This window comes from Grampus griseus, assembly GCF_964374135.1.
Source record: "Grampus griseus genome assembly, chromosome: 12".
Taxonomy (NCBI): Eukaryota; Metazoa; Chordata; class Mammalia; order Artiodactyla; family Delphinidae; genus Grampus; species Grampus griseus.
This window is the reverse complement of record NC_139006.1, coordinates 144,290-159,031: the sequence shown is the minus strand read 5'-3', so window position 1 is coordinate 159,031 and position 14,742 is coordinate 144,290. Positions and strand designations below refer to the sequence as shown.

The 14,742-nt window shown below is 40.9% G+C and overlaps 1 protein-coding gene across 1 annotated transcript in view; it reads left to right on the top strand.

Moving 5' to 3' along the window:
* Positions 1 to 1,758: 1,758 nt before the first annotated feature.
* Positions 1,759 to 14,742, top strand: part of ZNF84 (zinc finger protein 84) — a 28,114-nt gene continuing 15,130 nt past the window's right edge. Inside the window, exons 1-4 of the mRNA XM_082668337.1 lie at positions 1,759 to 1,870; positions 2,283 to 2,518; positions 3,289 to 3,346; positions 6,551 to 6,737. Of these exons, the coding sequence (XP_082524463.1) occupies positions 6,723 to 6,737 (15 nt within the window). The 5' untranslated portion in view covers positions 1,759 to 1,870; positions 2,283 to 2,518; positions 3,289 to 3,346; positions 6,551 to 6,722. The remainder of the gene's footprint in view (positions 1,871 to 2,282; positions 2,519 to 3,288; positions 3,347 to 6,550; positions 6,738 to 14,742) is intronic.

Here is a 14,742-nt window from a genome sequence, read left to right as displayed (position 1 = left end):
TGTAACACTGTTCCATTCATATAGAGATAAAAAGTTGCAGAACAGAGAATAACATTTGTCTTGTTGGGGGTTTAAAGGAACATTGTGACTGGACCTAGGTGGACAGCTGCAAGAACAAAGAATTCGGGCACCAAGAAGTTTGCAGCAACCAACCACACTCCTCCCCTTTTAGTATAAAAGAAGCCTGAATTCTAACTCGGGGAAGATGGTTCTTTGGGACACTAGTCCACCATCTTCTCCGTCTGCTGACCTTCCAAATAAAGTTGCTATTCATTGCCCCAGCAAATCACCTCTGGATTTACTGGCCTGTCGTGTGGTGACTGGCATGAGCTTGGACTCGGTAACACTTGTGTTCTGCATTTTAAGTATTAGTCCATTTTATTTGTGTGTTTTTGTTTTTGTTTTGGCTGTGCTGCATGGCCCTGGGATCTTAGTACCCCGACCAGAATTGAACATGTGCCCCTGCAGTGGGAGTGTGGAGTCCTAACCACTGGACCACCAGGGAAGTCCCAACGTTAGTCCAGTTTTAAAAATCTTAATCCTTTGTATTAGTACCTTGTTCCTAACTCCTCCTTATATTCCACACTTAAGCAGCATACTGGCTTCATGGCTGAAGTCTGTATCTTTCATAAGGCTAAATTAGGAAACAACTTTTTCTGATTTATTTTTTAAAGTCTAGAATGTATTTTTTCAGTTAAAAATTTTTTTCATTTTATTGAGGTAATTCTATTTCCCCTTATTTATTTATATTAACGTATATCCTGATCACCCTCATATTTCTAGAATAGAATCCACTTGGTTTCTATTCTACAAAAATATTTCTATTTCTACAAAATATTGCCAAATAGTCGACAAAAATTATCTGTTGATAATTTCTCAGTATTTTTGTATGGCCAGCAATAATCAAGTTTTTTCTGTGCTTCTTTTTCAAATTATACATCTGTCCATTTTGGTGCCTTTATGCTATTACATAAATAGAAGATTTCCCTTCTAATTCCTCTGTAACTATTTAAATACGAGTTCTCTGATCACTGGATGTTTGAAAGAATTCACTGGAAACTCAGCGAACGATGCTTTTCGGCGGAGAATCTCTGACATTGTCTTCATTTCCATTCACGTTTGGGTTTTTTTTGTTTCTTGGGTCGAATTTGACACATCTACCCTTTAAGAATCATTTGTGTCACAGAGAATTTCGAATTTATTAACACAAATCGGATTTTCATTCAATCTCCTATGTATCTGTGATTGTTCCTCTTTTTTCATCCTACCCTTCACTCTCTTTTTAAAAAAATTAGAGTGACTTATAATAACTCCCCCCACAACCCTTGAATTATAAATTAACGTCCCTTTTTTTCTTCTTTACTATCTGCTTTTTTTTGTTTTCTTCAATTGAATTATTAAGCCAATTCTCTATCACATCTGTCTACATACCTACCTATCTCTTATCAATCTCCCTGATTTGGATTCCCGGTCTTTTAAAAATCCCGGTCTTTTAAAAATCTTTACGTTTCCCCCGAACGCGCATTCCCACAGCTCGCTCTGGCTGCGGCCGCCCGGGTCTCTAGGCGACCAGCGCTCCTACGACGCCGCACGCCGCGTGCCGCGGAGCCTCCTGGGAAGTGTAGTTCGGAGGCTCCTCCCCTTCGCGCACGCGCAGCGCACGGAGCAGGTTTGGCCCTTCTCTTTGTCCACCGCCACGTGAGAGGCCAGTGGGCGCGTGTCCGCGTGCTCGTGCGCGCGCGCGGTCCCCCAGCCCAGCTCCGGGCCGTTGGGATCCCGCGGGTCCGCCCGGGTCGCGCAAAGGCTGGGGGCGGGGCGGTCACGTGGGTCCCGGTCCCGCGCGTCCGTGGTTCCGAGGCCTTTTTTGCAGGTTCCGGGGCTGGATTCCTGTGGGGCGGGCGGCTGGGGCTGAGGGAGCCCGCGGGGGAGGGGCTGGGGTCGTGCCAGGGCCGCCAGTGGGCGTCAGCGCTTGGGCCGGGGTCTCCGCGGCTGGGGTGCGGTGGGCACCGGTGGCCCCCGGGGTCGGGGGGAGGCCCTTCGTCCGCGGCGGCTGGTGCTTGTCGCGCCGGGGCCTCTCCTGCCAGGCCGGCTTGGAAAGGCGGTGCCTCCCCACGCGCGTTCCTGCGCGTCCCCGGCCGCGAGCCCTGGGCGGGCGCGGTCGGAGCGTCGGGACCCACGGCGGGTCGGGGAGCGTCCGGAGAGTGTCCGCGGCGTGACCCGGTTGCAGGGCCTGTGTCGCCCCTCCACCCTGGCTCGACTCAGCTCGCCTCTGCCTTTATCAGGAGGGTTTTTCCGAGGCTCCTCCACTAACGAGAACCCCCAAACAACTTCGACAGTAGCTGGCGGGGTGGGCACCGCGTTGGCTCAAGGCCTTGTCTCTGACCTGGACCCACGTCTGCTCCTTGGAACAACAGCCCACTCACGATTTCTGGGTCTCAGGCTTTTCATCTGAAAATGAGGGAATGGAAAGAAGTGACCTTTTCTGCCCTAGTCCGGTGGATTTTGCTGTCATCAAAACGTACATTAGTTTATTTTATTTATTATTTACTGTTTACTTTGTTTCAACCACGTGGTGCTGGACTGAAACTGCTCTGTTTGCCTGTTTTCTTGGGTTAAGGACTTTAAAATATGTTCACTGTAGTTAATTTAGAGTATCTTGATAAACAGATTCAAATGAAAATCATTCATGATCCCATCAACAGGAAACAGTCACTGCTAACATTTTGTGCATTTATTTTAGTCAAGAAACGTGTGTATGTTTTGAATACACCTTACGTGTTCCCTTAAAAAAAAAACAAAATTGGGAATATGCTGCAAATCCTGCTTAAAGCCCTTAGAGTATATCACAGATATGTTAAGTTGAAATATTTTGTCCCAAGTGGGCAGTTTAAACTTACCAGGGGAGTTTTTTTCAACTTGCCCCTGAGAACTTATCTTTCTCTTGTTATTCTCCTTAGTCTGCCCTGGTGCCGTCATTTCTGGACAGGGGACTGTGTCATGCATGTACTGGGACTATAAACAGGGACTCCCAAGGCCTTTGCCCACCCCTCCCAATACAGTTGTTGAGGGCCTGTGATCACAGGCTCTGGAGTGGGCTGCATGGGACCACTTCCTGTGTATGTCATCTGTTTTTGGCATGTTATTGAACTTCTGTGCCTTATTGCTTCTTCTGTGATGAGAACTGAATGCATCAAAAAAGACAGTACGGTGTGTAGAACATCTGGCACATAGTAGGTGTAAGTTAACGTTATTTTTTTCATTCTTTCCCTTTCCTTTACAATTCCACAGAATTTGATGCTGAGTGGGAGCTACAGGATGATGATGAAGGTGCCCCTTCCCCCTGCAGGTAAATGTGAGTGCGTGGCAGGGAGAGCTGCAGTGCTCTGCAGGAAACTGCCGAGGTAAAGTCACACCCGTGAAGTTAAAAGGGGCCAAATTGTACAACGAAGGGCGGGCATAGGCTTCCATTTGCTGAAGGGACACATAAGAGTCAAGTGTAAGAGCATTCAGGGAGAACTTCTCCCTCCAGGGCCAACTTGCAAAAACATTTGTTTAAATTAAAGGAAAATAAGGTCCAATCTGTACTGTGCTGAGCAAGTAACATATCAGAAATATTTTAAAACTACCACACTGATGGCGTGTCACACTCTGTCCACCTCACATTCTCAACTCTGTGTTCTCCGCAAAATCTGCCTCATTTTGACGTAAGTGTCTCTACTCTTGATAAGTTTTTGCTGAAATCCAGCTAAACTTTACCAAATAGTTTTTGATAAAGCTACAAAGGAAATTTAAAAATCACACTGTGAATTTGGCTGTCTGCTTAAGGAAATAGTTTGAATGTAAACGTAGTTTTATTTGTCAGAATGCCGGAGTTTTTATTACATGAGATGACGTGAAAGCATAATGCAAAGGAAATGACATATTCACTGTAGGTATATTTTCCTTGTCTGGTGTGTGTGTGTGTGTGTGTGTGTGTGTGTGTGTGTGTGTGTTTGTGTGTGTGTGTGTGTGTGTGTGTGTGTGTGTGTGTGTTATGATTGATTTTTCTTGAACCACTCAGAGTTTATTATGTTTTTTAATGGTTAAATTTATTGACTTTTTAAATAAAATTGTATGGCTTTTGCCTTTGTATCATGTGTTGGGGAGACATTTCCCCCCAAATTATACAAATATTCACTTGTGTTTTCTTTAGGTACTATCATGGTTTCCGTTATTTTAAATTCTGATCCATCTGGAAGTACAGTTGACCCTTGAACAATACGGGTTTGAACTGCATGGGTCCACCTATATGCAGATTTTTTTCAATAAATACTACAGTACTATACGATCAGAGGTTGGTTGAATCTGCAGATATGGAACCTCTGATACAGAGGGCCAACCATAAAATTAATTATATGAGGATTTTCGAATGAGCGGGTGGGTCGGTGCCCCTAACCCCCAAGTTGTTAAGGGTCAACTGTAGTTTGTTGTAATGTATGAGATAGATAACTAGCTTTATTTTCTCTCAAGTGTTAATCACTTCTGTTCATTAAGTAATCCAGTTTTACTTTGCGTGTGAAATGCCACATTTATTGCATGTAAATCCTGACATATTTGGACCATTATGCTTTATTTATCTATATATCTTTTCTGGAGGCAGTGTGAAATACTTTTTTGATAATATAATTTTATAATATATGTTAATATTACATGGGCCTGTTTACACTCATTATTTTGTATTTCCAAAAGTGTCCAAAGCTGTTCCTGAACCTTTTTTTTTCCAGGTGAACTTTAGAATTTCTTGTTAAAGAAAAGCTTTTTGAAATTGTGATTGGAGTTGACTAAAGATATAAATCATTCGGGGCTGGCTTCTTTTTAGTGTGTGAAATCTTTCTGTCCCAGGACAAGACCAAATTGTGCGTGTACGAAGTCTCTTCTTACAGCCCTCATTGGTGTTTTTAGTTTGTTTCCTATGAACCTTACATATTTCTTGTCAAGTATATTTCTGCATGTTTTATGTATTTTTTTCTGTTATGCGTAGATTTGACTTTCTACCTTTTTATTTGTTTAAATAAGAAAGTTGTTGATATTAACAGAACTATGTCTGTTGATCTGGAAAGATGCTTTGCATAGCGGGAAGAAAACAAAAACAGTTTTTAAATGTGACCATATACCTCTTAAGAGTGGTTATGTGTGGTCATAGGTTATAGTTGTTTCTTATTTAGCTTACATACATTTCTAAGTTTTGCCGTCATGTTTTACTTTTGTAATAATAATTATGGCTTATATTTGTTTAGTGCTGATGTGCACCAGCTCCAGTTCTGAGATGAGTATATTTTCACAATTTAAGATATATAAAGGAATCATTTCTTATGTAACCGGGAGGAACTTCAATATATGTTTCTGAGTTGGCACTGAAGGTTGAATCACAGGAAGACATGAAAGGGAAGAGCTTGGTGTTTTAAGTGCTGCTTTTTAGTCGTAGGGATGAGCAGGCTGTTCTTCATTTGTATTTCTGTGGAACTAAGGGGACCGAATGTCTGCATGGAAATAAGAGCTAATTCCAGGATATATGGGGTGTGTGTGTGTGTGTGTGTGTGTGTGTGTGTGTGTGTGTGTGTATACATATGTGTACATGAATACACACAACTGACATGATTTTGGTACTAAATACCTTGAACAAGAGGTAGCAAGAAAGAGAAATAACATTCCATTTCTGATGTTTAATAATTGTGCAATTATGGGCACATTCTAAGTCTCAGTTTTCTTTCTATAAGATGGAGATTTTGTTAAATGCCTTTTGGGTTGCCTGTGAGGGTTAAATTGTAAAGTGCTTAGTATTTTGTCTTATATATAGAAAGCACTCAGATGTTAGCTATTATTATTACAAGGAACTAGTCACTTTGCTTTTAATATCTTATTTATTCCTCAGAATCCCTGTGGCATTACATAATGATTAAAGAGTAATCCTCCAGAAGTATATAACCTCTGTGCATCAAACAACATAGCTTTAAGCATACAATCAACAGAATTGCAAGGAAAAACTGACCAATCTGTAATCATACTGGGAGAGTTTAACACACTTCCTTCAGAAAATGATAGGATTGGCAGACATAAATTAGGAAAGTTATAGAAAATTTTAATAGGAAACTAAGGCTCAGAAAAATGAGCCTTAGTTTCCTATTCGTTTTTCCCCAAAGTCACAAAGCCAGCAAAGGGAAAGGGTTGATTGAAACTCAGATCTGTTATAATACAAATCACATAAGCTTTCCAAAATTCCATCTGCCTAACACAGAGCTGTCATGTCCTTCACAGCACCTGTTCCGCACTGTCCTCAGTGCACACTGACTGGATCTCAGAATTACTTACTTCTGGTCCTTCTTTATTTGTGTGTAGAGACTTTTGCTGTTCTTTTACGTTACATTCTGTTTCTGTCCCTGGTAGTCCTGTTTCAGTTATATAGGAAACACAGTCTGGCCTTAGATGATCATGAATTCCTAGTTCCTAGTAAGAGAGGAAAGGATTTTTGGTGCAGCGTGAATATACCAGTTGAAGTTCGTTTGTCCCCAAGTCCACAGATCCTGGTTCCACACAAATAAGGCTGCTCGTGTGAGATAAGAAACGCGTTCCCAGAAGCAGAAAGTCATTCCTAGTGTAAAAGACCTCACACCAGAGCTTCAGGGCAGAAGCAGAGGCTGCAGGACAGAACAAATCTCAGACTTGCTACTCATCTTGCAGCAGAAATGACCATGTTACAGGTGAGTTCATGTTTATTTCTCATTATTTTTCCAGGGAATTAGAAGAGGTGTGTAAGACCACTAGTGAAAAAGGAAAGAATAAATGGTTAAGAAATCAGGGGAAAATACCCTCAGAATGGAAGATCCAAGTTGGGACAAAATTGAAGCAACGATATGTTAACTATAAGGCCTCGAGAAATTCTTTTTTTTTTTTTTTTTTTGCGGTACGTGGGCCTCTCACTGTTGTGGCCTTTCCTGTTGCGGAGCACAGGCTCCGGACGCGCAGGCTCAGAGGCCATGGCTCACGGGCCCAGCCGCTCCGCAGCATGTGGGATCTTCCCGGACCGGGGCATGAACCCGTGTCCCCTGCATCGGCAGGCAGACTCTCAACCACCGCGCCACCAGGATAGCCCGAGAAATTCTTAAAGTTTCAATTATTATAAGCCTTACTGTCCTACATAATTATTGAATTTGAGCTGTAAACCTGGTTCTCAAATTTTTGACAGGTGTAATGAGTATGTTTATATGAATTGCATTATCCAAAGAAAAAAGCAAACTGATTTTTCATAGAAAGTAAATGTTTCTTGGTCATTCCTTGGTGAAGCCTTTGAATAAATGATATAGTGGGTAATGTTCTTAGGAGAAAGATTGTAATAAATACATGGTATTATAGCCATTTTGCATAGTTTTCCACAGAGTGTGACCCACGGGGAAAATGCCAAAGCAGAATTTAGTCCCCGTAATTATTTAAATTATTCATTTACCTCTTTAGTTGTGAAGCAGAATTCACATGGAGAAAAGTTCATAAAATGTAAAAGTACAGCTTAATGTATTATCAAATGAATACCCATGAAGCCACCATTTCATTTCAAGAAATAGAGCATTCCCAGCCCAAATGAGGCCCTTCCTGTGCCCCCTTCCCAATCACAACTTCTCCCTCCTGACAGACGGAGCCAGGACTCCATCTTTTGTAACGATTTCCTTGCTTTTCTGTATAATTTTACTCCTAAGTGTTTATCCTTAAACACTGCCATTTGATTTTGTCTGCTGTTGTGTATACTCATTTGTGTTTTGCTTCTGTCACTTAGCAATTGCAGCCTTCTCTCCAATTGAGGTAGCTTCTCAATATCACCAAATCCAGCCATTATCAAATTTCCAGTTGTCTCATAAACTGTCCTCTGTTTGAATCAGAATCTAAGTAAAGTTCATACAGTGCAGTTGATTGATCTGCCTCTGAATCTTGGCTCTGCCTATTTTTTTCTGTCCAAACTATATGTTGAGGAAGCCAGGCCGTTTATCTGTAGTTTCCCACAGTCTGAAGGCTTTGACTAAGTGGCGTGGTGGATAATGTCCTCGTTTGACTGATTAAACCCCCCAGTGTTGTTGGTGTGTTCTGCCATCTGTGTTTCCTGTGAATTGGTAGATTCAGAGCTGCGCTTTCCAGTCCCGAAGCCACCGGCCACATATGACTGTTTGAACTTAAGTTAATTCAATGAAATCCCTTTGTCACAGTTGCCACGGTTCAAGTGCTCCATAGCCACAGACTGGACAGCCACGAATTAGGTGGCACAGGTAAAGAAAATTTCCATCACCACAGGAGGTTCCACTTTGAGGCTTGATCAGATTTAAGTGTGACTTTTTGGCAAGAGTGCTTCAGAGGTTGTGGTTGTACTTCTTTCAGGAGGTGCATAAAGCCCACTTGTCTCTCTTTGTCTTGCTGATGGCTTTATTCTCCTTATTTTTTTTGGTTGTGTTGGGTCTTAGTTGTGGCACACGGGCTCTTTGTTGAGGCATGTGGGATCTTTTTGTTAGGGCGCTCGGTCTGATCGGGTTTCTGTCTGGTTGTGCTGGGCAGGCTCCAGGGTGCGTGGGCTCTGTAGTTTGCAACATGAGGGCTCTCTCATTGAGGCGCATGAGCTCAGTAGTTGTGGCGCACGGGCTTAGTTTCTCCATGGCACGTGGGATCTTAGTTCCTCGACCAGGGATCGAGCCCGCGTCCACTGCATTGGAAGGCAGTTCTTTACCACTGCACCACCAGGGAAGTCCCTTGTTGATGGCTTTAAATGATCGTTGCCCAGATGGATTATTTCATTAGGGGCTGCAAAATAGTAACACCCTCCTTGTAACATTTCTTTATTAACTAGAATGCAGCTTTCTAGCATGCCAAGATATATCAAGGGTCAGTTTGTACATTTTCTGCCCCAGAACTGCAATTAGTATCTTAAAATTTAGTCATTAGTTTTAAAAGTGTTTGTTGCCAAAACATGGAAATATACTAGATTTTTGCATATTGACTTGGTATTCAGGAACTTTGTAAGCCCATTTACTAATTCTAATAATTCTTCTTTAGATTTATTTAGATTTTCCATGTTTATAAAAATATCAGCAATACTTTTTTTTAGTAAAAAGAAATTCCACTGACTTCCTAGTTTGATGAGACTTTCTATAACAAATAATTGTTGATTATTTTTCAATTTTTGGTGTGTTCATTTGTTCTTTGTTTCATCTGTTTGTTCTTTTTCATACTTTTATATTCTTATGAAATCTAGTCCTTCTTTTTGAAAACTGTAAATGTGCTTTTTAATCTAACTCTGTTGGATTTTTCTGTTATCTGTAGTTCTTGTTATATACATTCTTCCATTTACAGATATGCTTTATCTGCATCTATCGAGGTGATACTATGTTTTTTCTTAATCTGTTAAAGTAGTAAATATCCGTGACTTTTTAAAAAAATGTTAAATCAACCTTGAATTTTTGGGATAAACTCCAGCTTGGGCTTGATATATTTTTTTCTTTATGTTTTGCTTAATATAGTAGTTTGGTAACATTGTTTAGGATTTTCACATCAGTGTTCATGTGTAAATAGGCCTTTGCTTTTCCCTTCTTGCAATACCCTTATTGGATTTTGTTATCAAGGTCATGTTAGTATCAAAAAGTTTATCAAAAGTTGCTTCCATATTCTATAAGAGTTTAGTAAAATTGGAATTATTTCTGCATTAAATGTTTACAGAATTAACTGGTAAAGCCATTTTTTTATGAGAAGATGTAAACTCAGGGAACCAGCGTTTTCCACATGACCAATGCATGATTTATAAAATCATTAGTGGGTAAATGATCCATTTAAGGAGGAAGATAAAACAATATATTTTAATGTAACAGTGTGAGAAGTTCATTGATATAGTTGAAGGTTCTACATTGTAGCTTATCTTTGTGAGACCAGTTGACTAGTTTTGATGTTTATGAAAGAAGAATATCCACAGTTAACTAATTCTAATTGTTTTAAGGTCTTTTGGATTTTCTTTATGCAGTCATACCATCTATGACAGTTTTACATCTTCCTTTCAATATTTATACTCTTTCCTTGCATTATATTGTACTGACCTCCTGGCCAGTACTGTACCTGCAGTACCTTGTGGACTAGAGGTGGCGTTGGGAACACCCTTGCCTCGCCCTAGGCCTGCACTGTCCACTACATAGCATATCACAGCTGCTCACCTCTGACACCAGTCACCTGGAGTTAGTGCAGACTCTGCAGGGTGAGGGCACCATCCCCAACAAGAGTGCTTTCACTTCAGTTGCCAGCTGTAAGTTTCGGGGTCCCCAGGCCACCTGCACTTCTGACCAATAGGCTGCAAATTTGAGGGGTTCCTATGACCCCCTCAGGTTCACTGGAATTGTTCACAGAACTTAGGAAAGTGCTATACTTAAAACTGCATTTTTTTTTTTTTTCTGTACGCGGGCCTCTCACTGTTGTGGCCTCTCCCGTTGCAGAGCACAGGCTCTGGACGCGCAGGCTCAGCGGCCATGGCTCACGGGCCCAGCCGCTCCGCGGCACGTGGGATCTTCCCGGACCAGGGCACGAACCCGTGTCCCCTGCATCGGCAGGCGGACTCTCAACCACTGCGCCACCAGGGAAGCCCCTGCAGTTTTATTATAAAGGACACAAGTTGGGATCAGCCAAATGAAGAGACACACAGGGTGAGGTCTGGCAGGGTCCTCTCTTTCCCCATGGAATCAGGGCACATCTCCCTCTTGGCCCATGTCTGTTTACCACCCAAGAAGCTAACATGAGGCAGCAGTATCCAGAGTTTTTACTGGGTATTCATTTTGTAGGTGTGATTGATAAAATCACAGCCATGTGACTGAACTCAGCCTCCAGCCTGGAGGTTGGGCTGATAGCGTCTGCCTCAAAGCCCCAACCCTCCAAGCAAATGGTTGGAACTTCCAGCATGGGCAGTGCCCACCTGGAGACTCCAGGAGCCCACCATGAGTTACGTGTTCCGTAAACTCAGGAGGGGCCCACCACGAATTACAAAGGAAGCTCCATCGCAGGAACCTGGGACAAAGACCAGACAGTCTTTATTATCCAACAGGTAGCCATTAGCTACACATGCTCTTTACATTTAAATTAATTAAAATTAAATAAAATAGAAAAGTCAGTGCCTAGTCACCTTTGAAGTGTTCAGTAGACACTGGTGCCTAGTGGCTACCGTATTGGATGGTGCAGATATAGAGCATTTTAGTCGTCACAAGAAATTCTGCTGGACAGTGCTGTTCTGGTCCTCAGAGAGCAAGTACTCAGTGTTTTACCATAAAGTATGATGCTACCTGTACGTATTTTGTAGATTATGATTATCAGATTAAATTTCTTTCTATTCCTAGTTTGTTGATAGTATTTTACACTGAATAGATTTTCACCGTATACCTTTTCTTCATTTTGAGGTGATAATGGCTTTTCTCCTTTATTCTGTTAATATGACAGGGATTTCTGAATCGGTATCTTGCACAGCTGAAGGAACCCTCATTTGGTCAGGCTATGTTATACTTTTTATGCATGGCTAGATTCAGTTTGTTAATATTTTGTTAGGAATTTTGATTCTATGAGTTATTTGCTTGTAATGTTCTTTTCTTGTTGTGTTCCTATCTGATTTGGGATTAGAGGTCTGCTGGCCGTATAAAATGAGTTGAGAAGTTTGCACTCTTTTCTCTGTTCTCTAAAAGAATTTATGTGAGATCATTTTATTTGTTCCTTAAATGTTGGGAAGAATTCACCTTTGAAGCTATCTAGACGTTGAGTTTTCTTTGAAGGAAGGTTTTAAAATGTGAGGGTTAATTCCTTTAACAGTTACAGACTAATTCAGACCTTTTTTCTTGTGTCACTTTTTTTTTTTTTTTTTGCGGTACGCAGGCCTCTCACTGTTGTGGCCCTTCCCGCTGCGGAGCACAGGCCCCAGATGCGCAGGCCCAACGGTCACAGCTCACGGGCCCAGCCGCTCCGTGGCATGTGGGATCCTCCCCGACTGGGGCACGAACCCGCGTCCCCTGCATCGGCAGGCGGACTCTCAACCACTGTGCCACCAGGGAAGCCCTCTTGTGTCACTTCTGAGTAGACTATTTTTCAAGAAATATATCTGTTTCATCTAAGTTGTCAAATATGTTGGCATAAATTTATTAATATTATATTATCTTTTTAACGGCTTTATTGTACTATGATGTCAGTAGGATCCACCTATTTTAAGTGTACAATTCAGTGATTTTGTTTTTTTTTAGTAACTTTATGTTGTGTAACCATCATCACAATCCAGTTTTAGAAGGGTTCCATCACTCCAAGAGGATCTTTGTGACATTTGCGTCAGTTCCTCTTCCCATCACCAGCCTGAGGCAGCCACTAATTTGCTTACTTTCTATATAGGTTTTCCTTTTGGGCATATCATATAATGGATTTATATAAATGTGTAATCGTTTTGTGTCTAGCCTCTTTCAATAAGCATAGTACTTTTGAGGTCCGTCTGTGCTTTAGCATATGTCAGGAATTCATTCTTTTTATTGTTGAATAGTATCCCATTGTAAGGATATACCACTTTTTATTTATCCATTCACCACTTGATGGATTTGGAATATTTACACATTTTGTTGGGTTTTTTTTAATTGAAGTATAGTTGATTTACAATGTCGTCTTTCAGGTTACAGCAAAGTAATTCATTTATACGTATTTGTGTATATATATTCTTTTTCAGAATCTTTTTCATTATAGGTTATTACAGGATATTGAGTATATTTCCCTGTGCAATACAGTAGATTCTTGTTAGTTATCCATTTTATATATAGTAGTGTGTATCTGTTAATCTCAAACTCTGAACTTATTCCTCCCCTCCTTTCCCCTTTGGTAACCATAAGTTTTCTATGTTGGTGAGTCTATTTCTGTTTTATAAATAAGTTCACTTGTATTACTTTTTTTAGATTCACATATAAGTGATATCATATATTTGTCCTTCTCTGTCTGACTGACTTCACTCAGCATGATAATCTCTAGGTCCATCCATGCTGCTGCAAATGGCAGTATTTCATTCTTTTTTATGGCTGAATAGTGTGCCACTGTGTGTATATGTACCACATCTTCTTTATCCATTCATCTGTCGATGAACATTTAGGTTCCTTCCATGTCTTAGCTATTGTAAATAGTGCTGCTATGAACATAGAGGTGCATGTATCTTTTCAAATTAGAGTTTTCATCTTTTCTAGATATATGCCCAGGAGTGGGATTGCTGGATCGTATGGTAACCCTGTTTTTTGAGGAACCTCCATACTGTTCTCCATAGTGGCTGCACCAATTTACATTCCCACCAACAGTGCAAGAGGGTTCCCTTTTCTCCATACCCTCTCTATCATTTACTCTTTGCAGACTTTCTGATGATGGCCATTCTGACTGGTGTGAGGTGATACCTCACTGTAGTTTTGTTTTGCATTTCTCTAATAATTAGCCTTTTTGAGCATCTTTTCATGTGCTTTTTGACCAGCTGTATGTCTTCTTTAGAGAAATGTCTATTTATGTCATTTGCCCATCTTTTGATTGGGGTGTTTGTTTTTTTTCAGATGTTGAGCTGTATGAGCTGTTTGTATATTTTGGAAATTAAGCCCTTGCCAGTCACATTGATTGCAAATATTTTCTCCCATTCTGTAGGTTGTCTTTTTCTTTTTAATTAATTAATTAATTTTTGGCTGTGTTGGGTCTTCGTTGCTGCACGCAGCCTTTCTGTGGTTGCAGTGAGCGGGGGCTACTCTTCATTGCAGTGCATGGGCTTCTCATTGCAGTGGCTTCTCTTGTTGTGGAGCACTGGCTCTATGTGCGTGGGCTTCAGTAGTTGTGGCACACAGGCTCAGTAGTTGTGGCTCGTGGGCTGTAGAGAGCAGGCTCAGTAGTTGTGGCACATGGGCTTAGTTACTCTGTGGCATGTGGTATCTTCCCAGACCAGGGCTTGAACCTGTATCCCCTGCATTGGCAGGAGGATTCTTAACCACTGCGCCACCAGGGAAGTCCCAGTGGGTTGTTTTTAATTTTGTTTCTGGTTTCCTTTGCTCTGCAAAATCTTTTACGTTTAATTAGGTCCAATTTGTTTATTTTTGCTTTTATTTCCATTACTTTAGGAGGCAGATCCAAAAAAATATTGCTGCGATTTATGTCAAAGAGTGTTCTGCCTATGTTTTCCTCTAGGAATGTTATAGTATCTGGTCTCACATTTAGGTCTTTAATACATTTTGAGTTTATTTTTGTATATGGTTAGAGAACCTAATTTCATTCCTTTACATGTAATTGTCCAGTTTTCTTAGCACCACTTATTGAAGAGACTGTCTTTTCTCCATTGTATATTCTTGCCTCCTTTGTTGTAGATTAATTGACCATAAGTGTGTGGGTATATTTCTGGGTTTTCTATCTTGTTCCATTGATCTATATGTCTGTTTCTGTGCCAGTACCATACTTTTTTGATTACTGTGGCTTTGTAGTATAGTCTGAAGTCAGGGAGCATGATTTGTCCAGCTCTGTTAAAGATTCTTTACTGGCTATTTGGAGTCTTTTGTGTTTCCATACAAATTTTAATACTAATTTGTTTTACTTCTGTGAAAAATGCCACTGTTAATTTGATAGGGGTTGCATTGAATCTGTAGATTGTCTTGGGTAGTATGGTCATTTTAACAACATTGACTTCTCCAATGCAAGAACACGGTATATATTTCCATCTGTTAATGT